Below are 26,301 nucleotides of genomic sequence, written 5' to 3' on the forward strand. Positions count from 1 at the left end.
AAGAATTTCTGTTCTTGGCCTTGTTGCTTCCCCTGCACCAGTTTCACTCCCAGCTCTTCCCCACCCAGCTCTTACCTCCAAGCAGTTGACAAAAAGCAAGTAGAGTTCTTTTTTATCATTCTTCTCTAGGAGCTCATCGCGCTCTACCTGGGACAGGTAGTGCTGCACATCATTTTTCACTTCCTTGAAGCTACAGGAGACAGAAACACTCCCTTACCACAACTGCAATCCTGACAACTACTACTGTGTTCTAAAGCATGACCAAACTACTGGTTGTGTCCATGTGACAAGTGAGGCTCACTCTGGATCCACCTGGAAGCTGGAAAAGCAGTTGTGCCTTGTTTTGCCAGATGTCATCTCGCTTCACAGTCTGAGCTAGGCTTTTACCCTCAACAAGACTAAATTAGCACTTCCAGGGCATAACTCATCTGATCTATTTTAAGCATCTGAATCAGGAGATAATCACACTTGAGAAATCACTTCCTGTGCACTGACTGCAAAGGGAGGCTGGAAGAGCTAGTGTGAATGGAGAGGTCTGTGTGAGCATACAAAAGGTCATTCTTGATTAAGTGTGGATGAGTATTGCTTTGCTGATCTAGAGCACATCAGTTAGTCAGCTACCTCTACATCACCCAAGCCATCCACATTCAGTATAAGTTTAGGTACACCTTGGCACCGACTGGTCAGATGCTTCAACACAAGCTACATGCAAGCCAGCCAAGCTGCATGATTAATAAAAGGCACAGGATGAACTTCACCTGTAATGACTCAATTTCAATGAACAGTATGGCAGCAAGGGGAACAGTGAGACTGGTTTGATGAGCCCATGAAGAACAAAGCTGAGCCACTCTCTAATGTAACAGCCATCAGCTGTCTGACAGTGCTCACCTGTACTTCAAGAGGAGCTTCAGCATCACTGAGCGGATGATGGGAGTTTCATCCACTTCTTCATTAAATGGGGACAGAAGTTTTGTGTGGACAGTGGAGTGATCTGTGGAGATAGAAAAGGACACGTTTGGCAGGCGAGAGGAAGCAGCAAGAGAATGAGCTCCATGAGGCTGAGCAGCAGGAAGAGGGGAGCTCACCTGAACCTTCCAGGACCCTTCTGTGAACAAAAAGCAGATTGAGGAGCTCTTGGATCACCTTTGCCTCAGGGGGTTCATTGTCCCTGAAGCACATGGTAGTGACCACATCGATGAAGAAATTATTGCATCTCTGACGGAACTGGGCATTTCTTGCTATGGCTTCCCTAGGGGAAGGGGAAAAAGTATTAAGACAATGCTCAAATACAGAGCCACTTAAGTAATGGATAAAGCAGAGAAGACAGGCAAAAATCACCAAGGTGAGATGCTTTTCCAGCTTTCCAAAAGGCTGGATTTGTGCAAGACTTCGGCAGTCCTGTCTGCAAAGGCTGTCTTTTACACAGGAAACAGAACACAGAGCAGGGCTCCCTCCACCCATTCTGCTCATGCTGACAACTTCAGGGTAGCAAATCAGAATTTGCTCTCACACCACCAGCCCCACTGCAATGCTTCCACCTTGGAGAGGAAGTACCTGAGCTCCTTGGAGACGCTCAAATCGACATCCTCCATGGCAACTCTGCAGCATGGACAATACATATGTGCTGGTACCAGCCACTTCCTGATGCACTGCTGGCAGAACACATGGTTGCAGGGCAGGCAGACAGGATCCTTCAGCTCCCCGAAGCAGATGAAGCAGGACTTCGGACCGTAACTGTAATCCAGAAACAGCAATGAACACAACTGCTTCAATGTTGTCTTGGCAAAAGCCTTTAATAAGATGTTTATCTGCAACTAAACCACGAGGAGGTAATGTAAGACCAGCTGGTTAACTGCTTAGCCTCAGGGTGCAGAATGAAAAGGAAGTTATTACTCTTCACTTGGCTTTCATTCCGTTGTATGCAGCACTGCTTTACACCCAGAAATATGCTGCAACACTGGCAATATTCCTATTGGCCGCTTGACTTGTCTCAATGTCATTACCTGTAAAGCCCATTGCTGACTTCTTCCTTACACTGGCACAGCACTCTCATCACTGCCACAAAAGTTGCATGGGTTTTCATGTCTGAATCGTGCTGAAAACACTGCAGAGGAAAAGGACAAAGCTGAATGAGTCAGCTCTAACACCAGAGACAACAATGCACACGGTCAGCAGAAGCAAGCAGGGAAGAGGTGAAATCCCATCTTTGCTTACCTCGGCAAGAAGCAAAGTGTATTTTTTCACTAAATCCTCAAGTTCTGGTATCAGAGTGTTGATGCCAAGCAACACGTGCTCCACAAAGAGAGACATGCAGAAAACCCGGTTCCAGCAGACTCTGTGGGAAGGAAAGTATGATATCAGAAAGTACAATTATAAGCTATGAGCATGAATGGAAGTGCAGTGTGAGGCCACTCTAATGATCTCCCTGCTTTTCATGCTCACCACTACAGCACTTGTGCAATTCTTATGCAACCTCTCGCTTTGCCCTTTGGTTATCGGCCCTGGCTTCTTGTCAAGGACAAAGCACACCACAGCACCCAAGACAGTGAGCTGGTGGCACAGGAGCTGGTCCTGTAGTCAGGACTGCAGCAGAACTAGGACCACTACAAGGACCTTCCCACAGCTCTAACTCCTACATCAAGGAAGTACTTAAAAATAATCACAATTAACCAAATTTTCTGATTTTTGGTTAAACTAAACAAGGTTTATGAGAAAATGGGAGAGCTCTCGGGCCTTGTCTTCCAAGAGGCGAGGCTCCATCTCTCTGAGTCTTAATGCAGAGAGGATGAAGTGGGCAGACATTGCTGGTTAACATGAACCTAAGGAGAGCTTTAACTAACCCTTGAACCCAGCAGGAATGTACTGGATGATGCTGCCACATTTAGAGGGAGAATCTACATGAGATGAGGAAAAAAAGATCTGGTTCTTGATGCTTGCTCTGTAACTAGGCCTAGCAGGAGCCTGGAAAGGTTTGCAAAGTCTGTGAGAAAAGCAGCACCAGAGCAGCTTTCAGCCTGTACTAACGGCAAGGCAAAAGATCACAACTGAGGGCAGATGTATGGTGCATACTCAAGTTCCTTCAGCAGCTCACGACACTGACTCCCACTCCTCTGTAAAACCTTCTCTTTACACAGAAACTCAATGGGCATACGAAGATTCTTCACTTTCTGCAGCCAAATCTCGGGGGGGTCTGTCTGCACTTGACTCTGCAGCTCCTCAGCACATCCCATCGCAGCGAACACATCCAAAACCTAGACACACACACAGGCGGTAAGTATAACACAACAGTTGCATTCCAGAATTACTTCTGAGCCTTGGGCTCTCAAATCTGGCTTGCTACAGCATGTGTTCTACTGAATAGCCTTCTACTTGATTATTGTGAGGGCAAACTACTGAAAGATCTGCTCCTAACAATGATAACAGGAGATTATTCCTGATACTAAGGATCCTGACTGAGCTTGTGCTCCCAACTTCACTGTTGCAGAAACCAAAAGGAGACTGAACACGAGATATAATTCAGTGGATAGAGGTCCCTGCCAGTGCTGAGCATCACAAAATGCTTCATAGTGACTCTACCATCTCTGGATGTGGTCTTCCATGTCCTTCCTCTCCTTCCCCGATACCAAGGTAGACAACCACACGGGGGTGTACAGCCAGGATCCTGGCTAGGTTCTGCAGGCGGCTCTTGAACTGATTGCATCCCAGGTGGACCCAAGGCAAGGACAGCACCGTCTCCTTTCTCATGGGAGATGCTGCCTTCAGCTCCTCTACACAGGATAAGAAGGCAATTCGCAGGCACTGCAAGTTCAGAGCAAAGTTAAAATTAAAAGAGAACCTGCATCGTTCCTTTTGTACTGGAAACCCTGGCAAAGCTCTCTGAAAGACAAGAACCAGCACTTCACACAGCCTGAAATGTGTCAGCTTTTACAGGGGCTCCCATGGAAGTGCTTGTCTGAGCAAGGTGTCAGCAATTTCAGCAGCCGTTCACACACTGACCTGCAGCTCCTTTGCAGAGGACACACCAATGGTCAAGGCAATGAAGTCAGTGGTATAGCACTGGAAGAGCATCTCCCTGTCTTCCTCGGGCAGAGCAGAGAGAAATTTTCCCAGTGCAGTTTTCTGGAAGATATCCACGAACTTCTCAGCGTGGTCTGGAAAATGGGAATGCAGAGAAAAGCTGAATGTTAGGAGGAGGCTGGGTTTGACACAGCTTCTGTCTGAAGAGCCTGACACCTCATTAATCACTGATGCGTGCAGCACTCCCCTCATTCACAGCACTAACAGGGATTTCAGGCCAAGCCTCCCCAGCACAGACACCAGTGTTGTATTTATGAAATCTCACCTTGTCATTAACTCTTGGCATTTCCACAAAGGCACAAAATAGATGTGAGAAAGGCCAATAGTGAGAAGCACAAAGAAAAGCTCTGCTGGCTCGTCTGAGCCCAGAGGTATTGAAGGTGACTCCAGGGTCACAGAAAGGTAGAGGCATGGTAGTGACAAACCAGAGGTTACAGGGCAGGTGGATGGAGATGCTCTGTCATGAGCTCAAGCCAGGATCTCACCTTCAGTGTTTTGGATATATTGAGCTTCCAACCACATCTCATCCAAGTACTCCTTTATCCTCCAGCTGAAGGGCATCTTATTCCCAGCATCAGCAGACACCACCATGTTGTTCTGCACCAGAATTATCTCTGGCTGAGAGCTAGGAAATTAAAAGGTCATTAATGCTCTGGGCTTTTGCCTGGAAAACACATTCAGACAGCAGAGGCAGGAAGCTGCAGAAGGCAAGAAATTAGCCCTGAAAGGGGACAAAGGAAGGGGAAAGAACTGAAGGACTCTTTAATACAGCTCATCCTGCCAACTTTGTAGCATTAGGACTTAGGAGGCTTTCCCTGGCCAAAGGGCTGTAGTGGCAGGACATGGGCACTCCAGGGGCTGGGTAAGAAGCGTGAGCGTGCCACAAGCCAGAGAGCAAAGTCCAGTACTGGGGACAAGGCAGAAAGAGGAGACTTCTGAAGGCACCAAGAGCTGCCCTTCAGCACAGCACAGGGGAGCACCAGCAGTGGATTTAACACCAGTGCTGGTGTCGGTGCTGCCACCCAGGCCTCCTGCTGCTCTCTCCAGGGGCTCACCTGCTCTTGCCCACACCGAAAGGGATGGTCAGGAGTTTGGGATCACTGAAGATGAACATCCACAGCTTTGTCACCCACTCAGCAGCCGGCCTGACCAGCAGCTCCAGGTTGCCATTCCTGTCTATGACAGCAATCAGGAGAGCCAGGATGGGAGTGATCACATTCTGGACTCGCTTCCACAAGGTGTGCCTTTGGGAGCAGAAAGAGATCAAGAAACCCAGAGGGAAGGTGAGCAACGATACCAGCAAATCGGGAGGTGGTTGTTCTGAAAACCTGCTGGCATTTCCACGCGAGGAAGTCCTAATCCTGCCTTGAAGGGGTAAAAATACCACCACAATACCCTCAGCTTCTCCCACTGGTGGCTGCCCCTAATCCCACTGTTCCGCTCAAAGCACTTGTGCCTTCCTGTCCCAGTACAGCCAAGTCAGATGCAACTCACGCTCCCCTCAGGAGCCAGGAGGGGACAGAACTGCCTTCAGGGAGCTGCCAGCACAGACTGGAGCCTGACACTGCACATATTCAGGTCACTCAAAACTGCTGTCTCTGCTGCAGAGTTGCCATTTGCAGATTGCTCTTGGAAGCCTGCAGGTTACAGGATGTTGCTGCTGTCCTCACCTGAAGGTGCCTGCCTCTTGGAGAGCACTGAGGTTGGAAGCCTCCCGAAGCACCCAGTTTTTGGGGTAAAGGGAATTTTCTTCTTGCTTCTTCAAAAGGGTGGCGAGACGAGCCTTGGTTGTCTTCAGGAAAGAGGCTGGAAAACAACAGGGAACTTGCATTTTTCTCTTCTACTGGGCTCTCCCAAACCCAAGGACCACACCAAGCACAGCATTTTACACTCGGTTCAACAATTAGCCAACCAGGAAAAGAAACCAGCCACCGGAGCTGGCACAGCCAGAGAAAACACCACAACCTATAGTGAAGTAGAGCTCCAGAAGCCGTACAGCCAAAGGAGGGATAGACTGGAGCAGACACACACACGCTTGGGAGATTGCCTGAGAGATCACCTTGTCTACACTACAGCAAGGACCACCAACCTTTGGGTCCCCAGAGAATTAACTGGCATGTTTTGGTGGTCCCTGGATGGGACACTACCTGCAGCAGCTAGGGAGCACATACCTTTCAAGTGATCCTCTTTGGACAGAAGGCCAAGGAGGATCTCAATTCGCTTTCTGCTTCGACTAAGATCTTCATTTTGGTCCCGTAGCATCCCCACAGCACTCTGTACACAGGTCCTCAGGAGTACAGTGGTGTCCAGGATTTCCCCCTTCCCAGGAACAGTGTGAAATCAAGTTCATTACTCCAGGTTTACCCCCAGCCCTCTTAAAGTGATCATAGTGCTCCCATAGAAAGGGCCTGTCCCCCTGGCATCCCTTCCCCCAGTTTTCCTCTCATCTCAGGCTGCAAATTTTAGTTCTTCTTTTGCTATCAAGTACATGATGCAGCTTCCGTGGCTTTCCAAAGTGGCCAGTGCAACACAGCACTTGTATTAAGACTGCTATGGGGGAAAATACAGCAGTTTAGGGAAAAAAGTGGACATGATGTGATATGGGAAGATATTCGCTCCCTGGGAGATGCTCAGGCACTAGAGGGGCAAAAGTCCCACTCGTACTGGGCATCCCCCAGGACAGCTCCAAATGACACCTCAGAGCACCCGCAGCTGGAGTGGCAGCTCAGAACCACAGTTCTCAGCTTCAGGCTGTACAAGGACAACAGAAGCTTTTAAAACTGATGTTTAAAATTACAAGTGTGAAATGACTGAGGAATATGAGGGTCCTTGCAATGGTTCCTTGCTTCAGCGATGCTGATTGGGAAGTGAGGGGAGGAATTTGTGGCTGACCATTAACATTCACAATGTAAGTAATATTCCTGATGGAATGCAAGTGAATGGGGATGCAAAAGGTGTGTTGCACCTATGGATGACAAAGAGCAGAGAGCCATGTTGAAAGCTGAGAAGCAAACAAATGTATTCTGAACTGACCTCATAGTGCTCTGCTTCTGGCACTGGTGTTTCAGCCTCCACCTCTTTTTCCTCCTGTTCTCCATTCACATACAGAGCTGCAAGTAAGATGTAGAGGTTTGATTAGAAAGCAGCAGCACACTCCTGCATCAGCCAGGTAAGGGTTTATTTAGCAGCACAGAGCAGCAGAACATCTGTAGAGATCCATTATCACCCACAGGAGCAGCTGAGATCCCCCCCCTCCAGCCACAGCTGCAGCTGCTGGGCTGCCAAGCTTCATGCAGCAAGAGCTGGAGGCAACGTGACACTGAGCTAATGCTCTGAGCTCTGCTAGGATCCTGTGGGGCAGTTTGGTGCCTTGTACCAAGCCTAAGTCCCACCAGCACCGAGTCTGGGACCGCATCTCCCCTTCTCCCCGCTGGCACACGGCCACCATGGCTGGCACAGCCAGCCTGCAGCTCACCTCTGGTTTTACTCGAATCCTCACAGAACATCTGGCTGATGGTGAGGTTCTGCAGGGCTGTCATATCAGAGATCATGTCCTTGGATCTGCGGAGATCGTCGATATGCACCGACTGCCACAGTCCTAAAGACAGGGAAGAGAAGAATCATTTCCTGCTTGCAGCATGCTCTTGTAGAAGAGCTTCCCAAGAATTACCTCCCAGTACCTGTAGGCTAGCAGTTCACATTCAGAGGTCATTTACTCTCAGTTCTTCATGCAGAAAGGGAAAGCAGCAATACACTTTGAACATGCTAATATGCACTGCCCTGACTGAGTGTGCATGCTGCTGGGGCTTTGAGGCTTCGAACCCACCGTGCGCAGCAGGAACCTTGCTGCTGAAAGCAGGACACGCAAGCACACACTCAGGAGCCTCCTGGGGGACAAAATGCCAATGCAGTTTGCATCATGTTCACTTGCTGCTCTCCAGCTGAGTAGGGAGAAGACTCATCCACCAGCAGGCAAGGCAAGGTGCTCTCAAAGGAGACCAGGACTCCAAGGTACTGATCCCCCCAGGGCAGAGGGTAAGGGAAGTACTCTGACAACCCACAGGACACACTGATTCCCGATGTTAAGCATTAAAAAGGAAGGTGAGCAAGAGCTGTTGCTGTGCTATGTTAGCCTGAAGCCAGCTGAAGAGTGAGGAGTGACAGATGACCAGACCCACCTCCCTGGAATCCCACGTAGGACGTTCCCCCTTCCACTCGGGAAAGCTTCACAATAAAGTAGACAAAGACAGAGACTTCTCCCAGGTCCACCTTGTTGATTTCATTAACAACAGTGTATCTACAACAAAGAGGAAACGCTGTTGACAGGTCAAAGACAGAAAAGTTCAGAGCCACAGGGCTGCTTCAGAGGAGATTACCTGGTAATTGGACCCAGTTTAGATCATTTTGACTTGGGTTATGAGTTATTCTTTGAAGCACAACTCGTGCTTCTAGCTCCATCCCGCTACAGAGCACACAGAAGGATTACACATTCCTGATCCTGAAATCCCCAAACAGCACTAAAAACCGAATGGTGCTGAGGAGCCAACCAAGCGCAAGAGCTGCCTGGGAACCACCTCACACTTGACTTACCTGGCTGAAGCAATGAGCTGGGCATTTTGAGAGCCATCTTCAAAGTCTGTCTGAATAATAAGGACTTTATTTCCTGGTGCAGCATCAAGGAAATCTCTGAGGAGTGAAAGGGGATTTAGAAGTAACTGAGCATAAAACCAAACCGCCCCTGTAGAAGTCACTCCACATTAGCTGTGGCTGCTGGAGGCAGGAGGAGAGGTCACAACACCCATCCTATGGGGATGGTGTAACTTCAAAATGACAGAGCCAACACCCAGTTTGCCCCGGGCAATCCTCTTCTCATCCCAGCGCAGCCTCTTGCCCCCCTCTGCCATATGCGTTACTCCAAACATTCTGCCCATCCTGCACCCAGTTGACAGCCTGTTTAGAGCAGGATAATGCAAAACCAGACTCACCGGATGCCCTTCAGGAAGGAGTACTCTGTGTCAAACTGCTGCAGGAACAGGATTTGGGGCCTTAGTGCTTTACCCTGCACTTCTCTCTCCAGACAAGCAGCATCAGCACTGGTGAGAAGCCTCGAGAAGGTGGTGACCTGGGAGTGCAAGAGGCAGGTTTGTTCTCTGCTCTGAACCCAGCAGGAAGGCAGTAGAGACTGACTCATCCATGCTCCAAGATGCGGAAGAGGTGGACTGCACCCAAAAGACCCCATTTATTTGCCCTGCCGGTAGGCAAAGGGTCAACATGGGCTGTTACAGCAACCCAGGGCTCCTGAGAGGAGGGTTTTGAGAGGACGCTCACCTCTGTAAAGACCGTCTGGTTCCCAGCCCCAGCGTGTACGTGAGCTTGGAGGAAGTCTGCGAAGGACGTGTGCTGCTGCTGCTTGAAGTAGATGTTGGCCAGAGACTCTGCCATGAAGAAGCCCACCGAGCTGCAGAGGCGGATGACGGAGTCCGGGGTGGCACAGTTCAGCAGTGCCAGCTGGGCTGCTCTCTTCACGCAGGACACGAGCTCATCGGGAGGACACACTAGTTTCAGCCTCTCCATCATCTGCAGCACCACTGAGGCACAGGTATTGGAGTGGTAGCCCACAAACACATCAGAAGGGCTGTATTTCTGCTTGCTTATGAAGTGCTCTTCTGTATTGGCTGCAGTGAACTCGTGCACCCACTTCTTCAGCTCTTTTACAGTTTCCCTTTGTCCCTTGTCCAGGACAGTACCGAGATCCAGGTAGTGCTTTTCCAGCCTATTGATCAGTGGGATAGGAAAGTGCTCATAGACCACATCCTTCTCCTCAATGACTATGAGCCGGAACTTGGGGTGCACTCGGCACTTCACCCGGTGGGTGCCCAGCCCCAGATCGACATACTTCTGGCCAGCCAGGTACACGTAGTACTGATTGAGGGCATCATAGAGGCTTTCATAGAGGTTTTGCAAGTTGAGGAGCACAACCATTTGGCCAGTTTCCATGCAGACCTTCACCCGGTTGATGTTCCTGCATATCTGGGTATACTCCTGGTCCTTAGGGAAACTGGAGCCAAAGATGATTTCTGGCTGTTGTCGGGCACTAAACAAAACTTGCTGGAGGATCTGCAGCGCTGCATAGTTCTCAGTCAAAATAAGCAGGTACCTGCAGTCACCGTCCTCACCACTGCTGTAAATGTTCTGCTCTACCAGCTTAATTCTGCTGATATCATGAGCATGTATATCCCCTTTTTCTGGTAACTGTGAAGTGAATATTTCCAAGGCATTGACGTCATCTTTGCCACCGAAGTTCCGAAGAACAACCGTGGCTATGTCCTGACGTGTCGGCTCCCTTTTGAAGCTCTTAGCTAAGGCAAAGAACATCTTTATGAGGCTGTAGTAGTCACGCAGACCAAAGAACTCCCTGTCTTGGGCCTTGCAAATATTTTCATATGCATCTGCAAAGTGGCAGAAGTACCGCTCGACCTTCTGCAGAGCCCCTCGTGCTGAGCAACAAATCCCCCTGGCACTCTCTATGAGCTCTTCTCTGCTGGGGTCACCACGTGAGACAAAGATGCCCCGATTCATTTTAGCAGGGTCCAAAGCCCAGTTGGAAATCCCAATGAAGCCAACCTTTTTGTGGGGAAGAGGGACATCATCTATGCAGCCATCTTCCAGAAGTGGATGCAAAGTCTTCAGGGGCATTTTGGGAGAGTCTTCGGCCAGCCCAATCTCATCCAAGACCACCACTGAGACATACTCGTCCAAGTTCTTCCCTTCTTGGAATCGAGCACAGTGCTTGAAAGTGCCTATGATTCCCTCTGGGGTAGAGAGAGGGCTGCACTGGAAAGACACTAGATGGGTCTGCTTCAGGTCCTTGAACAAATCTGAATAGGCTGCCTGGCCCTGCATAGCATCGGCCACAATGGTTTTCGCAAGAGATTTGGAGCTCCCAGGCTTCCCAACAAGAAAAAGAGGGATTTTCAGCTCAATGCAGATGACCATCATGAAGACATTTTCCTTCAAGGCCAGGTTTCTTGCTATGGTATCTTGGAGGTGCACACCACTCAGGAATAAGTCCTGCATTAGAGAGATTTCTTCCAAAATCTTTTTCTGGGTATCATAAGGCTTTGGAAGGACCCGGCTGATAGCACTCCTATACGCCTCCTTCTTTTCCAAGGATGCATGATAGCAGACCCCAACTGCCAGCACTAAGGACCAGACAATGTTGTTTCTCTCAACAGTGCTCTTTGGGGACTTCTTCTCAGCAAGGTACTTCTCCAGCTCCCTCAGCAGGAGTTTACTGCGCTTGTAAAACCACCTGAACACTTCCATGCAGCGTTCCACATCCCGCAGGCTGACGAAGCTGCACTCGTCATTCCTCTGCCTCATGTATTGCTGGGAAGTAAAGAGCACCTCTGTAATGAGCTCTGCCTCACTCTGCTCCATGGGGACGTGCTCAGTTGCTTTCTGGACAATCTGCTGTATATATATTTTTTCAGTGAAGTTGTTCAGCTGCCCAAAATCCCACACCAATGGGATCATGCTGGGGGGGAGGGCATGGACCCGGTACACGAGCTGTCTCAGTGGAATAGAGCCCAGTTTATCCTTAGTCTCTTCTGCTTTGACACGGTAGCCCAATCCAGCCAATTCCAGGCGCTGAATCATCTCTGGTGTGTGCTTCCGATAAGGATTGCAGGCTGCTATGATCTGCAGGCCAGAGCCAGAGACCAAAGGCTGCCCCTGCACTGTGCGGTCACACAGGACTTCCTTGATGCTGCTTATAGCCTCTGTTGTGTTGGCTTCATCGAAAAAGAGGACTGTGTCCAACCCATGCTGCTCCTTGTTGGTTTTAGCAAGGGCTTCTGCTTCTCTGATCCTGGCATAAATCATCTCTGCAGTAGTCCCCCCGTGAACCTTTACAAGCTTCATGTTCTCCACCTCCACGCAGCTCCTGCGTAACTGGCACAGGAACTTGATGAGTCTGGTTTTCCCACAGCCCGTTTCTCCCATGATCACCACTGGGATGTTGCATCTGAATCGCATCTCAATAGCCAAGATCTTCAGCACGTTGTCTGTTGTGAGTTCGTACGTCTTATCAGGGTCTATTACCCAGGGGATTCCCAAAACCATGCACAGCCTCTCTAGCTTCTCATGACGGGGCAACTGATCAAATGGGATATTGAAGGGAACTCTCTGGAGTAACAAGCCATCGTACAGCTGTAAAGTCATGACATTTCTCTTGATAATGTTGCCATTCAAAGGATTAATGGCATCAACACCCAGTCTGCCATGAGGCTGAAAGTGGAAGCCTATGAATGTCATTGACACGCGATCTGCATTGAAAAACAAGTACGGATGAGGCTCAGACTCCCACTTTTTCCGAATGTGGAAAGGAAGAAGATCTTCTTCCGCAACATTCTCCAGGTTGGAGGATTGCCTTCCTGGGCTCTGATCAGAAATGTTCAGGGAGGGGGTTGCAAAATCCCTTGCCATTAAAATCATGAAGCTAACAACGAAGTTTTTGAAGCCTTGCAAAGTGTCCTGGACAAAATCAGGGTTGCAAAAGTCAGAAGCTTCACAATCTCTCAACTGGGTGTTGAGAAACCAAGTGAAGTTTCGGAGTTCTGACCAGGAGGGATCTGTGATCCCACAGTGCAGGAGGAACTGCTGCAGGCATTCTGCTGGGCTCCCTTCCACAGAGTTTGCTGTGTAACGGAATGTGTCCAGGTTGCACCCCTGGTCAAATCTTCTCAGGTACTGGAAAGGTCTCTGGAAAGCCTCACTGCAAAACTCCTCCTCATCCATTCCTGGGTCCGAAACATCCCCAGACTGGTTCCCAAGTGTCTCCATTTCCAGTACTTCCTTGGGGGACTTGCATGTTACTTTAGGGAACACATCCAAGAAATTATAATTCTGGCTTGCTGACTTCTGGGAAAGAGGAAAAGAAAATCCATCATCACAAAGGTGCAGCCCTAAGCATCTTCATTCTGTTTAATCTGTTCCTATCAGTATTCTTACCTAAAATCACAGGCCTATCTGAGTAACAGCAGGTAGCCTATGCAACTGGGACACTTCTTCCCCTGTACATCACTTCTGCTTCATCACAATTCACCCTCTTGCCTCCTACAGTCTCCCTCCTGTAACATCAGTCCTTTGTTACCTCCTGCCCCTTCTCAGTGCTACCTCAAAGGAAAAGAAAACTTGACTCCAGAAACTGTTATTTTATCCTGACACTTCTACACTCCGTTCTTACAGCTGGAATTTACTGTCTGGTTTTAACATCGCTTTGTACGACACCACTTTGTAGCGCAGATGCACAGTACTCCCAGTACAAACAGGGGATTCCTGTGCTACATTTACAGTCAATCTCTATAACTCACGTGTAGCTGTGTGCAAACACGTGCAAAGTGACTGAGAAATCCAAAGAAATCAGCTACTGCTGTATACATACGTGTCTTGCTGCTTTCTTTGGCACTGGTGATACCTCAAGGATTTCAATGATATACAAATGGCACTTCTGTCGTAGCCACATGTTTCCATTATTATCTGTCAGGTACTGCAAAACCAAGAGCTTGAAGAGAAACTCTGGAATTCCACTTCGCACCTATCACAAAAAGAGCACAAAGGCATTCCCTTTGTATTTAATCAAAAGTTCACAGAATCATAGGGCAGTTGAGGGTGGAAAGGAGCTCTTGGAGATCATCTTGTCCAACCCCCTGCTCAAAGCAGGCTCAGCTAGAGCAGGGTGCCCAGGACCGTGTCCAGTCAGGTTTTCAACATTGCCAAGGTTGGAGACTCTACAGCTCCTCTGGGCAACCTGTTTCAGAGTTGCCCCACATTGATGGTAAAGGGTTCTTTATGTTACTCACACAAGAATTACAAAACACATCCTAGTGAAATGGCTCACTGAAATGCAAGCTTTAAAGAAACAAATTCTGCAAGGATTCATCCAGAATTTGTAGGATAAGTCAGTGTGGGAGGGATGTACTTACTGAGGAGGTGATATCGAAGTGGAATATCATGGGCTTTGTCTGATGTTTTCTCTTCAGAAAAGGCAGAAGAGATTTCAGCACTTTGTCTTCATCCACTTCTGGCTCAATGAGTCTGATGGTTTTCAGAAGTTCTGTACAGTCAGGCTGCTCTACTTGCAGTCTCTCATGTAGCCTCTTCACATACAGAGACTTCCCTGTTATCATCAAAAACGCCACAAGAATTACAGCCCTCACCACTGACTACATCATACTAAGGTCGTAACAGAAAAAAGTCAAATGTTTAAGCACCCTATCCTTGACACCTCTGAACCTTCAAGAAAGACACTGCAGAAAAAGAAAGCCTAAATCCAGTTAGAGCAGCTACAGCCTGGAATCAAAGCTGTTCCTGCTTTTGGCTACTGAAGGCTCTCGTTACCCACACGGCTTGGTTTTGCTCAGGCTACCTGAGAAAGGCTTCCCTCTATTTGGATTGAACCTCTTCTATTACACGGTTGTTTCTAAAGTCAAAACGCTGGACAGCAACGCAGTGCCTGGGCTGCCCATCTCCCACAGCGACAGCAGCGAAGGAGCAGGGCAAGGGCGCAGCTGGCAGCAGCTCTTCCCCAGTATTTCCTCCGTGATTTGGAGCTCAGGAGCTCCGATGTCAGAGATGCATCTTTGTGTTTAATCACCCCGATGGACATCTCTCTAGGGACTACACCTAATCACTTTTTAAGCCTGTGTAAAGCTTTGGGTTCCACAATTTAACTAAGCACTGTTTGAAGAACCACCTTCTCCTGTTTGCTTTTCAGCCTGCTGAGTAGTTCTACTTAATGCGCTCTAGTTTCTGCGGTAAGAGACAGCCAAAGATCCTTTCCCATGCAAGAGCAGGCAGGCTTTTACAGGCATTGCCCCAGCTCACATACCTTTTCCCACAGGCATATTTTAACCTCAGGAGGTCAAATTAATCTTCCCCAGCATTAGCTCTCTAGTTTGCATTAATTATGTAAGTCAGTAGTAAGAGACAGGGGTCAGATTAACAAGATGAACCATCTCTAGAGATGCTTATCTCAGAACAAGATGAGGTGCCCTTACAGCTTCCACCTCACTCCACTGACTACTGTCTGAATCACTCTTCTTCACTAGATGCTTATGACTTGGACACAAAACCCGGCAAGGTGAACACTACTCTGGTTTTCAACACTCAACAGACCCCACTTCCCATGTGACATCTTACCCACACCAGCTCTTTTGGAGGACACAATCCCAACACACATGTTGTCCTTGAACACAGAAGCAGCTGAGACTGAGGGCTGGGCAACTCTGTAGTGGTGCTGAAGGTATCGCTGGATTTCAGGCAGTTGCCTCTGGGGTATCAAGGGCACTTTGTACTGGCTGAAGACAGAAGGGATGTAGCTGTGCTCCCTCTCGCAGTTGCACAGAATGATGAGGCGATAGGTACTTCTGTAGTGCTGCAGGCGCTGGAACAGCTCCTCTGCTCTGCGGCTCACGTCATAGCTCAGCTCATCGGCATACAGCATGGTGTAGATCTTCTCTCCTCCGCTGCAGGGAATGAGGCACCTCCTGAGGAAGAGCCCCACTTGCTCAGCAGTGGTCTGAGGAGTGCACAGGAGAACTTCATCGAAGGTGGGAAGGGGCTGGCAGGGGCTGTTCATGTAAACAGCCAGAGCAGACGTGAGCACCTCAGAGCGAGGGCATGTGATGAGGTTGGGCTGACCAACACGCAGGAGATCCTGGGGGAAGTCTCGGGTCACCTGCTTCCTCTCCCAGCTGGCCAGGTTCTTGAGCCACTTGCCCAGCGTGTCGATATCCAGGCAGTTGGGAAGGAAGGAGCCCATGTTGCTCATGTAGCACTTCCAGAGGTGCTCCAGCTGTGCAGTCAGATCCTTCCCCCCATCCTGCATCACTTGGAAGTTAGAAATAGCCTTCCTTGAGCTGGGAGGCGCCTCATTCGTGGAGGCTCTAAGGACATCCACCTCAGTGCAGTCGTGTTTCAGGAACGAAAGCATCATGAGGGTGTTGTGGCTGAGCTTCCGCTGCCCCAGCTCCGTGCGCAAATACACCAGCTGCTCTGCGGTGTAGTAGTTCAGGTAGAAGTGCTGCGATCGTTTCTCATACATGAAGCTCTCCCAACTCTGCAGGAAGCCCTCCATTGTCTTGCAGAGGTTTGGGAGCACAGCTGCTATATTTCCTTGTGCTTCTAGCACTGGGATCGGTCCCAGAGAGAAGTCCATGAGAACACACGATTCTCTTTGGGGTGAGCAATACACATGGGCAAGCCAGGAGCGGAAGAGCATGTTCCCAGCTGAGTAAAGGTCTATAAAGGCCTGTGCAAGTCTTTGGACATTGAAAAAGATCTGTGTGAGGATAGAGGAGAGATTAAAAACACACTAAGCTGATTTGCCAATACAACCCCCAGTCATGACACCACAGAAGGTTTCATGAAACTAAAGGCTTTGCTCCCAAGCCAGCTATGTCAGGCTTGTCCAGTAACAAGACTCTAAAAGCCAGTAAGGAACCCCCTGCTTGCTACAAAGGCACAGCAACCCTCCCAGCCAGGAGACTTCCCAGAGGATGAGGGTACCAGTCCATTGTCCAGTCTCCAGCTCAGTTTCACCTTCACATGGAGCCAGAGAAGTAGGAACATCTCTGCCTGCTCCCACTCATTCCCAGCAACTCTGCTCTAAATGAAAGTCCTAAAAGCTGCCGTTCATGGCAAAATCCAACCCCAGCCTCAACATCAGCAGCCCACTGGGTTTGAAATCTGACCTCAGAGAACTTCTCCACCTCCAAGCCTTGCTCTCCCTTTGCTGACATGAGCATCAGTTTGTTCTGCAGCTCACGGAGCTCTGCCAGGGAGTATTTCCATGATGCCTCATTATCCCCAGAGCTCCCCGGGAGGGTGAAGCGCAGGACACTGTCCAAAGAGACCTGCAGAGAACAAGCCATTAGTGCTGCTGTGCACCGAGGGCCTACTTCTGAGGCTGTGCTGTGCCCAGCAAGGGGAGTGCTGCCGAGGCAGCAGCTCCCAAGAAGGGCAGTGCGGAATGGGAGAACAGCTACAGCCCATCTCCCACCATGCCAGCAGTGCTGCCTGCACGAGGGACAGGCCTCACCTTTTCCCCATCAGCTGGTGCTCTGAGAACATATATTCCTCTGCTGTTGATGGCAGCTGCCAGCGACAATGACGACAGCTCCACAGACCCATGGCTCTCTTTCACTGTTTTCAACCACTCCAAGTATTGAGCTGAAGCACGCTGTGGGAAGAGAAGACGTGGCACTGCTCTAATTGCTGTCTTGACAGTTCTTTCCAGGATTATGTCTGTGTTCAGGACAAACAGCTTGGGCTGGCACAAGAGTTACAGGATGGGGAAGGAAGAAAGGAATGACTACAGGCCACAGCTCAGCTTTCTGCATGGCTGCTCTTCACCAACACCATGGGAGACTGAATGACACCAAGCCCACAGTGCTTCAATGCCTCTTGCTACAGAACACACCCTGCTGCAAAGAGTGGGACACAGTTCTGCACCCTCACTCAGACTCTGGAAAGAGCAAAGCTACACCATGTCACGCAGGAAAGCCTCAGCAGTGCTCTGGAGTGATCCGTGCTATACCGGCTACAGTCACTGCATGGAGTTTTTGTGCCCCAGAAGCAGAAGCTATTTTTGTTCCAATACCAAGAGCTGCTGTGATTCCCCACACGAGTGCCATCTGCCCTGTGCAGTCAATCCTCCAGCCAGTCTTGGCAGGCAGAAACAGAAGAGGATGCAGAGAGGACCTGCTCCAGCAGAACTCACCAGTTTCTTGGGAAGATTCTTATCACTGTCCAGGGCTCGCCACAGCTTCTTCAAGCACTGCATGAAGTCATCAAACCCTGACTCTTCCCTAAGCTCATAGAGCAGTGAGGAGTAGCCGTGCACAGTGTCATGGAAACACGCCACACGGTCCACGTCCATGTCATTCTCCCCAGCAGAGATGGACGCCAAGTCCACAAATACCTTCAGCTCGTTTATACCTTAAGTGAGAAAAACACATGGACAAACAACAAATGAGGCAGCTTCAATGCAATTCCACATCACCACCTTCTACAGAACATGCAGGAAGAATGCTTTTGACCACCATCTCCTGTGCAGCCACCCCTCGCACATCCTGCCAGCAGCTTCGCAAGGTGATTCATCTGCATTAGTGACACCCTTGGCTCTGGCTTCTCTCTGCATTGCCACACGCCACAGGTTTACAACCAGGATGGAAACAATGCCAAGGGCGCCTCTGCATTTAAGACAAGTGAGCTGGTGACACTCAACTAACCAGACCCCTGCCATCTTGTTAAATGGGTGGCCTCTGTTCTCTCAAGTAACTCATCTGAACTATTACAGCTATTACAACCCTTCAGACCAAGCCAGCTATCAGCCAGGGTAGCTCCCGAGTGCTGTACGAGACTACAGTGGCATGGGCATGTTTAAAGGGACTGCTTCGTAGCACATTCCACACCAAAGCCTGTAAGAGATGCTTGTAACTATCAATTCCAGAAGCTGTGAAGGCATAAAGCAGATGGGTCAGGGATATGGCATTCCTTCTGCCTGCACACAAACTGGCATTCTTGCTAGTACTATCTGTGGGCAGCACACACCTTTCAGCGCTTCTCTGACCCAGCAGACAAACTCCTTTTGCTGGGCCAGCTCCCCCAGACAGCCACGACGGTTCACAGTGATCCCCTGCAGCAGTTCCTTGGCATGCATAAGCTCGGGGCTGATGGAATCCAGCTTTTGTGTCTTGTATGATTCAAGCTTTTCTGTCTAGAAGCAAGCAGTAAAAACAAACCTTCACTCCAGATACAGGGAATACAATGTGTTCTCCAGCCAGGAAAGGAAAGCCATGCCCCAAACTAAGGCATACACCAAAGCATTTTGTTTGAATAATTCATTTTTATCTCAAATAAGCACTCTGTGACAGGGAATGGCTGTTGACAGACTGGGACAGACTTGTGGGAATGATCAGATTTACCCAGGCTTTTAGCCAACACCCTGACAGTACAGAGCCGAAGTGGATACTTACTATGTGCAGCAAGTTCTCCAGGACACTGAAGTCGCCAGAAAGGTTTAAACTGTCTTTGACACTGGCAATGATCTTTGCAGCATCAAAAGCTAAATGCATTTCACAGTATTGCTGGATCTGCTCAAATCGCTGACTGACCCAGGCTCTGTCTTCTCCAGGGCTAAGCTCACACATGATGTTCAGCTCGGTTTCGATACCTTCAGAATCATTACTGAATTTCTGAAAGATTTGGTCAACTGCAGAAAGTGTGAGACTTCCAGCTCTGAGATCAACACACAGCCTTTGATACCTCTCAAAACAAGGGCTGATCAGGGCATCGAAAACATCATCAAGGTCCAACACATGCTCCTCCTCTTCCGAACTTTCACACTCCCTTCTTGCCTCCTGGGCTGCTTCCTCCCAGAACTGCTGGAAGATGAGGCTGCCCCTAAAAGTGTGCATCTTCTGGGCAAACCCTTTCAGCTCTGGGCTCAAGCTGTAGTAGGTCTGTAGGGGTGTCTCTCCCACATTCACAACTGTATTGAGCCTTTTTAAGCGAAGATCTTCCAAATGTTGAAATTCCACTTCACCTACATTCACTTTAAAAAAGAGACAGGTCAGAGATGGATCAGGTGTCCAGCCTGCTTCCAGCTTACTTCATCTGATCTGCTGAGATGCTATTGGGCATGTGGACCCTACAAATACCATCTGATGGACAAGCACTTGCTCGATCCCTCAAACACTCCAGGGCTTACACTTCCCCCAGCCCTCCTCATCCCTGCTGTGGTTTAGAATAAAACCTGCTTACAAAGCCCAGTCATTGTCAAAGAAAACCATGTTTTCCCAAGCTGCCACTTCCAAATTGCTCCCCAAACACTACCTCTCACAGACGCCTGCACCTTCCTACACATGCTCAGAAAGGTTCCTATTGCTTTTTTCTCTCTTCTGACAAATGCAGCTTCTTCTTGCCTCCTCTGCAGGAGCTCCTTCAGTCCTCTCCGAAGTGGTTCTTTGCCTTCAGGTAACAGTTGCTGGTACTCTGAAAGAAAAACGCTCCTCTGTAGCCACAAGGCAGAGGCTTCCCGCCCCCTGCACCCATCACTCAGGTTTGGATCTGCAGAGTCACACACAGAGCGAAATGCAAACGACCACAGCTGGAGCTGGGAGCTCCGTGCAAAGGGCAGCACTACCAACTGCTGAAGCTCCTAGTTAGCATTACTAATCACCGAGTAGGCCATCGATCACTACAATGACGCCCTAATCCAAGACTGCCACTATGAATGGTGCTCTTACTTATCTCATAGATGGAGATGAACTGTTCCTCATGCTGGAAAATCTCTTCCAGATGTTTCACAAGGATATTCCCACTCTGGAGGTCATTGGTGACATTCACAAACACAGAGTCTGCATTGACCATCACATTCTTTGCCTCATCTGTAAGCTTTTCTAGAAGCTTTGTGTTTGTTCCTGTTCCAGAAACAAAGCATGCAAAACCCAGATGAGCCCTGCTCCACAAACACCAGGCAGAACCAACAACTCTCCAGGGCCATGATACAGAGCCATAGAATCCTAGAGTCCTTCCACTTCCCGTTCAAATCCCTACCCAAAAGCCTGTGAACTCATCACACCACCCTCCGGCCCCTCATGTCCTCCTGAGCAGAAACAGCCAGGACCTCAGGAGAGCAATTCAGGAACCTTCCCGTGCACAGCCCGTACCCCAGACCCGTGAAGGACGCACGAGCCGTTTTGATCCACTCACACAACCAGCACTTCAGCATTTTTCTGTAGCAATAACTTATTAGAAGCTCAGAGGAAGAAGTTATGTTCTACACATCCACCTGAGCCACAGGCTCAGTGAGCCAGTACAAACCCTGAAGTGGCTGCAGCGGATTAGCACAAGAGGAATGCCAGCTTCCTCTTGGCCTTTTCTCTCCAAAACCAGGCTGAATTCCTTGAGCTTTGAGAAGAGGAATAAAACAAGAACAGGACAATTTTTATGTATTTGCTGCTCTGTGAAGTGGGAGTGGTGAGGCCGAGAACAGCTTTTCATAAGGCTCCCAAAAACGTAACTACCACATACCACTAAAGCTGAAGACACGTTTGATGTCAGGCCACGTGAGCACATGGCGCAAAATCTCATCAAAATCACCCTTAGACTGTCCAGGCCTCACTGGCCACGACTTTACAATGATCGTTGACACAAGCTGGCTGAATCTGTCCAAGTTGTAGGACGAGATCTTCTCAAGGAGATTGCTCTGAGTCTGCACAAGGAATACAAGGCAGGGGGAATGCATCAGCGGTCTGGCTTACACCGTGTCCATCTGCCTCAAGGCCAGACATTGATACCAAGAAGTCACCTGTCCAGTGCTGAGGCATTGCAGAAAAGCCTCAGCTCAGGACTGACACCAGAAGCCAGGATGGCGAGAGCATTACAAGTACTTTTCAAGACCCTTTATAAGCGGATCCTTACTTCCCGATTTCTTATCGACCCTTTTTTTGTTGGTCTAACAAATTCAGACAACCCCAGCAATGTACACCTCTCCTTCCACCCCAACACATGCCACTATACCGTGCAACAGGATCTCCCTGCAACAGGAGATTTCACTTGTCCTACCGTGAGCGAAAATACACTACCTGGCAAGCTGCAGCTACAGCCTCTGTGGCACAGTCACAGAAGCGCTGGTCAATAGAAGAGTCAAGCTGTGGAAATCGGTAGTACTGACAGCAGTAGACCAGGATTTGGTTAACTGGAGGCTCCTACAGGGCAAAAGGGAGGTTTCAGCTTAAAGTTTCCACAGTGTTTCTTCTGAAAGCATGAAAGAGTGCTGCTATAAAGACAATAAAAAGAACTAACATGCACCTCTCCAAGCCAAGCTTCCACCAGGAAATACTTGTTTCCTGATTATACCATGGAAATCAATGGCTTAAAGTATTTTGCAACTGATGTAGCAAGGAGATGAGGAGATATTAGAAGCTCAATTTAGAAACGGCCTATGCATGTGCTTCTGGGAGCCTGGACAGGAATTGCCATTTCTGCAGAATGAATGAAGAGAGACAGGCACCAGCTTTGCTCTGTAAGTCCTTGGGTGCTTATTTTACACTCACTGTTTCTTAAAACTGTACAGGTGGCGGCTGGACATCTTCCCATCCAATTTTTAAGCCTCCAGAACACATTTTACAACAGCAATGGCAACTTCTACAACCAAAGCTACAGTGTTTTCATGCGCCCATTTAGGCTCTAGAAGCTATTCTCTGTGCACAGCACAACACTGTCTATCTGCTCTGGATGTGGCCCACCAGCATGCAGTGCCTGCCTGTAGTCCCCCCCTACCTCCTGAATTCTTCTCTGCAGATCCTCAAGTAAAGTTGCCTTCCACTTCACAGTGAACTGCTCATCTGGAAAGGTGACCTTCACAAAGGCATCCCAGGCCTGCAGGTGAGAAGCAAACAAACCCAAACCACTAAGTGCTTAGATTTAACATTCGAATAAGGAAATGAGAAGAACTGTGCTGAGGAGAGGCCCCATGCTCCTCCGCCTGCCATCCTTTCCGATGTTTCTATCCAGAAGAAAAGGAGCACTCCCAAAGCTGCAAAAGGCAACTTTAAAGCCCAGGGTCATAATGCCCCAGCTGCTAAAGGAGGCACTTGGGTGAACCATTTCCACCTTGATGTTGGAAATTGTTCCAGGAAGGGCTGGGAGCAGAGCAAGTCAGGCCATAAGGATCTGCTCTGCACTTTGCCTGCTGGAAGCCAGTAGGACGTACAGCATAAGCAGGACAACAGCTCAAACACCAATAAGGGGCAGCTCCTCATCCCAGAATGCCTCTTGGAACAACAGATTAAAAGGAGAAATAAAGTGAGCTCAGCAGCACTGGTTAAAGCCCTTTGCTTTTCACCCCAAGAGTGTTTAAAACAATGCAGCTTCACAGCTTGTAGTCCTTACTGCCCGTCCCCATCTCATTCCTTACCCAGCCACAGCTCCCACCAAAGAGCCATTAGACTCAAGACTACACAGTCAAGCTATAGTAAAACACCGTATTATAATAAGATGACAAACCTGAAGTTCCCAATAAAAAGAGAACATCACATACTCCGAGTGTTCTTTCACTAACTTCTCTTTTAAAGCATTTCGGAACCAGGCTCGAGTCTCTCTCAGAGCTTCAGTGAATACTTCCACCATTGGAGCTTCCTGCACAGCATCTCTTGGAACCTGCCACACATACAAAGGAAGGGGCGAGTAAATAAATAAATTACTCTAAGAACAGTTCAAGCAGGACAGCAACATCCAAGTGATTCAAGTATTTCTAAAGGAGAAGGCCTAACTGCATCCAAAGCACAAACATGCCCAGCAGAGACCCAGCTCTATTTGAGTAAAAGAGGGAGGGAAGCTGCAAAAACGCAACACTTACAAACAGCTTGTGCTTAAGATCACTTATTCCAGGGAGTAAAGACAACATGTGTTTAAGGGTAAAAACACCCAGACAAAACCCCCTGACAGGCAGCTGAGGCATGGGACCTGATTTCAGCAAGAAACAAAATCATGAAGTGATTTCACATCTACTTGGAAGTACCACAATCTTGGTTCTTTGGGAGTATCAAGGTTTCCAAATTGAGAACGGCTGTGATCTAAACCCAGCCCCTTGTACCACTGCTGTAACACTTCAACCTATCTCGCTTCTATCAAGCCCTGAATGGTTCCTTGGTACTCACTGCTGTGGGCTGAAGTCCGGCAACCTTTGAAAGCACCATGGCAGAAGTGACAGGAACGGTGAACAACTCCCCCTGCTTCATGTACTTGCAGATCTTCTCGTGCAGCTTGAGGCAACAGGTCAGGCAGGACTGCCAGGAGTGAGCTTCCAGAGCCCTGCAGGACGGGAATGAAGAGGGAGAATTTCTTCTCTGCTCAAAGGAAAAGTAAAAGCCACCTCCAAGTTCAGTGCATGGGGCAACTAACACCCTCCGCAGGGGGATTTGAAACACGCCGCTCTCTGGCACAGGTAGAAACTCAGGAATCTTCTTCTCCCACAACGCACACGTGCACGCTACAAGCATACCACCACCCTGCAGGCATGGTGTAAGTGAAAAGGACACCGCTGTCACAGGCGTGCCCTTCAGTTACCTGTCCTGTTTCTCATCCAAGGTATGCAGCACTGTCTTTAGAAGGTTCTCTACAACCTAAGAATAGAAAGACAGGAATGTTCAGCTGTGGAAGGAATTTTAGAGAGCAGTTTCTCCTTAGTTATGGGGATGCTGTGAAAGAGGGAATTTCCTATTTTCCTGTGCCTTCTCCAATGCTTTTAGAAGTACACTATGGAATTGCTGAAATTACTTGCTGGCTGCTAGGGTCAACATAGGGGTGGTTATTATTTGTACAAACAAAACCTGCACTTCTTCCAGCCTACGGGTTTAAATTGATCATTACTTGCAGTGTAGAATTCTGCCCTCACGCAGACACAAGCGGTTTTGCCACAGGCAGGGAAGTCTCTCAAACCAGCAGCACCGTGACCAACCCCCAGAGGCTGTGCAAAGGCAGTTTCAAGCAGCCATCTGAGGAGCTCAGGATTAAGATATTTGCCATCAGTGACTAACAGCAAATCCAGAGAAGCAGATCCTTCTCTCACCAACACCAACACTCTTTGCTACAGAGACAAACTCCTGTCTCCTCTTAGGATTCTCCCAGTAATAATTCAGAGCACCTATTCTTGCTTTCAGCCAAGTTTAAGCTCTTTGTGCTCTGACCTGCCACCAAGCACATTCCCTTCAGTGACAGCCAGTTCTACTAAAAGGCATGGTACAGCCCTGTTTCAGCCTTTAGCCCTTAGCTGGGGAAAGCTACTGAAAGACAAACCTGAGAAGTGGCCCACAAACGGTCAGTGTTCTCTAATCTGTAAGAAACACCTTGAAGAATGAATAACAAATCACTGGAGAAGTCTTCTATAAATTCAGCCAGGCTCTCCAGGGGCAGCACACAGATCCAGGATTTGACCAGAGTCTTATCTAATCTCAGCAAGTAGCTCTTTGCTTTCATTAGCTGTAGCAGGGTCCTCCTTAAGGAAAGACAAATCAAAATCTTCAAGTTTTCAAGGTGCAAAAGCCCAAGAGCTCATTCAGCCCCAGAGGACTCATTCTCACTCCTGTGCTTTTTCAATTTACAGCTGAAGATCAGTAGAAGACCCCAAGACCCACGACCACAGAAGCAATGCCAAACTAACAAGCAGAAGCCCTTGTGTTTGAAAGGTTATATACTGCACAGCTTTGCTATACACCATAATCTCTAAGCAACCAATGCTTCATGTACCTCAAATAGACACCACCACCATGCCACGTTTCTTATTTTATAAAAACAAGAAAGAAAAAAAAGAGAGATTAAGATGGTCACCACCAACTGCAGTGGCAGGACCACGGATGTAAGTAATAATCCTGGAAGACTCACGGATCTTGCCTCTTCCTTGTTTCAGCGAATGGAATCCCTTCCAGCCCTGCCCAGGCATCTTCTTCCATCAGCAAGTGGTCACGCTGCAAAGGGGCACCAAAGAAATGCAGAAGAGGAAGAATCCACACCCAGTGGTCTACTTGCTCCTCGATGCACCTCTGGCACAAGCTTGTCAGCCGTAACTTCAAGCTAAATGAAAAATACCAAAGCAAACACAGGCAGTGAAAGAAGAGCTTTTTACAGGACACAGGGATGCTGCGGGGTGGGAGGGGAAGGCCCCATCTCAACCTCGCTATGTACCTTCAGTAACTGCTAGTAATTATTTTAGCTCAATCTTCTCTTCATTGAAGAGTACACAGTAAAAGGCTCAAAGCTGTAAACCCACATGAATCTCTTTGCACAAACTCCACTAACACAGCACTAAGAAGTGCCAGTACTGTATCTGCAGTTTCTACACGAACCCCCAGCTCACTTGGGGACTGGGTGACACCGATGGGCAGAGCCCAGCATCCTGGGACAAGTCTCTGCTTCCTTGGTTGGGCTGAAGCACCACAAAGCCTCCAAAAGGAAATGTAATAGCTGCAGCAGTGCAAGCGAAGAACTACACCTCTGGGTGCCAGGTAAGCAGTGGGATAACAGCCTAATAAGCAGCATTGAGGAAAAAAATCAGCAAAGTTCACATGTAATGGTGCACATCAGAGGAGACAAGAGCCACCCAAGTACTGCATTCAAATTTAAAGGAGTAAATACACGATGATCCCGCTCACTGGA

The 26,301-nt window shown here is 48.7% G+C and overlaps 1 protein-coding gene across 2 annotated transcripts in view; it reads right to left on the reverse strand.

Annotated features, from left to right (window-relative positions):
- Window positions 1-26,301, reverse strand: part of RNF213 (ring finger protein 213) — a 47,424-nt gene that overhangs the window by 13,535 nt on the left and 7,588 nt on the right. Inside the window, exons 10-46 of one of the 2 annotated variants that reach the window (XM_065694086.1) lie at window positions 25,531-25,719; window positions 24,946-25,144; window positions 24,217-24,272; window positions 23,808-23,961; window positions 23,155-23,307; window positions 22,429-22,527; window positions 21,732-21,854; window positions 21,178-21,358; window positions 20,391-20,564; window positions 19,978-20,136; window positions 19,119-19,696; window positions 18,694-18,859; window positions 17,861-18,078; window positions 17,180-17,320; window positions 16,833-16,994; window positions 15,280-16,420; window positions 14,064-14,257; window positions 13,523-13,675; window positions 9,406-12,999; window positions 9,063-9,199; window positions 8,668-8,763; window positions 8,256-8,374; window positions 7,553-7,675; window positions 7,111-7,187; window positions 6,249-6,396; window positions 5,748-5,883; window positions 5,133-5,321; window positions 4,563-4,702; window positions 3,997-4,151; window positions 3,577-3,798; window positions 3,070-3,251; window positions 2,215-2,335; window positions 2,004-2,104; window positions 1,555-1,734; window positions 1,086-1,249; window positions 889-991; window positions 76-190 (exon numbers count right to left, since the gene is read on the reverse strand). In XM_065694086.1, the coding sequence (XP_065550158.1) occupies window positions 76-190; window positions 889-991; window positions 1,086-1,249; window positions 1,555-1,734; window positions 2,004-2,104; window positions 2,215-2,335; window positions 3,070-3,251; window positions 3,577-3,798; window positions 3,997-4,151; window positions 4,563-4,702; window positions 5,133-5,321; window positions 5,748-5,883; window positions 6,249-6,396; window positions 7,111-7,187; window positions 7,553-7,675; window positions 8,256-8,374; window positions 8,668-8,763; window positions 9,063-9,199; window positions 9,406-12,999; window positions 13,523-13,675; window positions 14,064-14,257; window positions 15,280-16,420; window positions 16,833-16,994; window positions 17,180-17,320; window positions 17,861-18,078; window positions 18,694-18,859; window positions 19,119-19,696; window positions 19,978-20,136; window positions 20,391-20,564; window positions 21,178-21,358; window positions 21,732-21,854; window positions 22,429-22,527; window positions 23,155-23,307; window positions 23,808-23,961; window positions 24,217-24,272; window positions 24,946-25,144; window positions 25,531-25,719 (10,342 nt within the window). The remainder of the gene's footprint in view (window positions 1-75; window positions 191-888; window positions 992-1,085; window positions 1,250-1,554; window positions 1,735-2,003; window positions 2,105-2,214; window positions 2,336-3,069; window positions 3,252-3,576; window positions 3,799-3,996; window positions 4,152-4,562; window positions 4,703-5,132; window positions 5,322-5,747; window positions 5,884-6,248; window positions 6,397-7,110; window positions 7,188-7,552; window positions 7,676-8,255; window positions 8,375-8,667; window positions 8,764-9,062; window positions 9,200-9,405; window positions 13,000-13,522; window positions 13,676-14,063; window positions 14,258-15,279; window positions 16,421-16,832; window positions 16,995-17,179; window positions 17,321-17,860; window positions 18,079-18,693; window positions 18,860-19,118; window positions 19,697-19,977; window positions 20,137-20,390; window positions 20,565-21,177; window positions 21,359-21,731; window positions 21,855-22,428; window positions 22,528-23,154; window positions 23,308-23,807; window positions 23,962-24,216; window positions 24,273-24,945; window positions 25,145-25,530; window positions 25,720-26,301) is intronic. The other variant, XM_065694087.1, reaches the window with a different exon arrangement.

This window comes from Lathamus discolor, chromosome 13 (genome assembly GCF_037157495.1).
Source record: "Lathamus discolor isolate bLatDis1 chromosome 13, bLatDis1.hap1, whole genome shotgun sequence".
Lineage (NCBI taxonomy): Eukaryota > Metazoa > Chordata > Aves > Psittaciformes > Psittacidae > Lathamus > Lathamus discolor.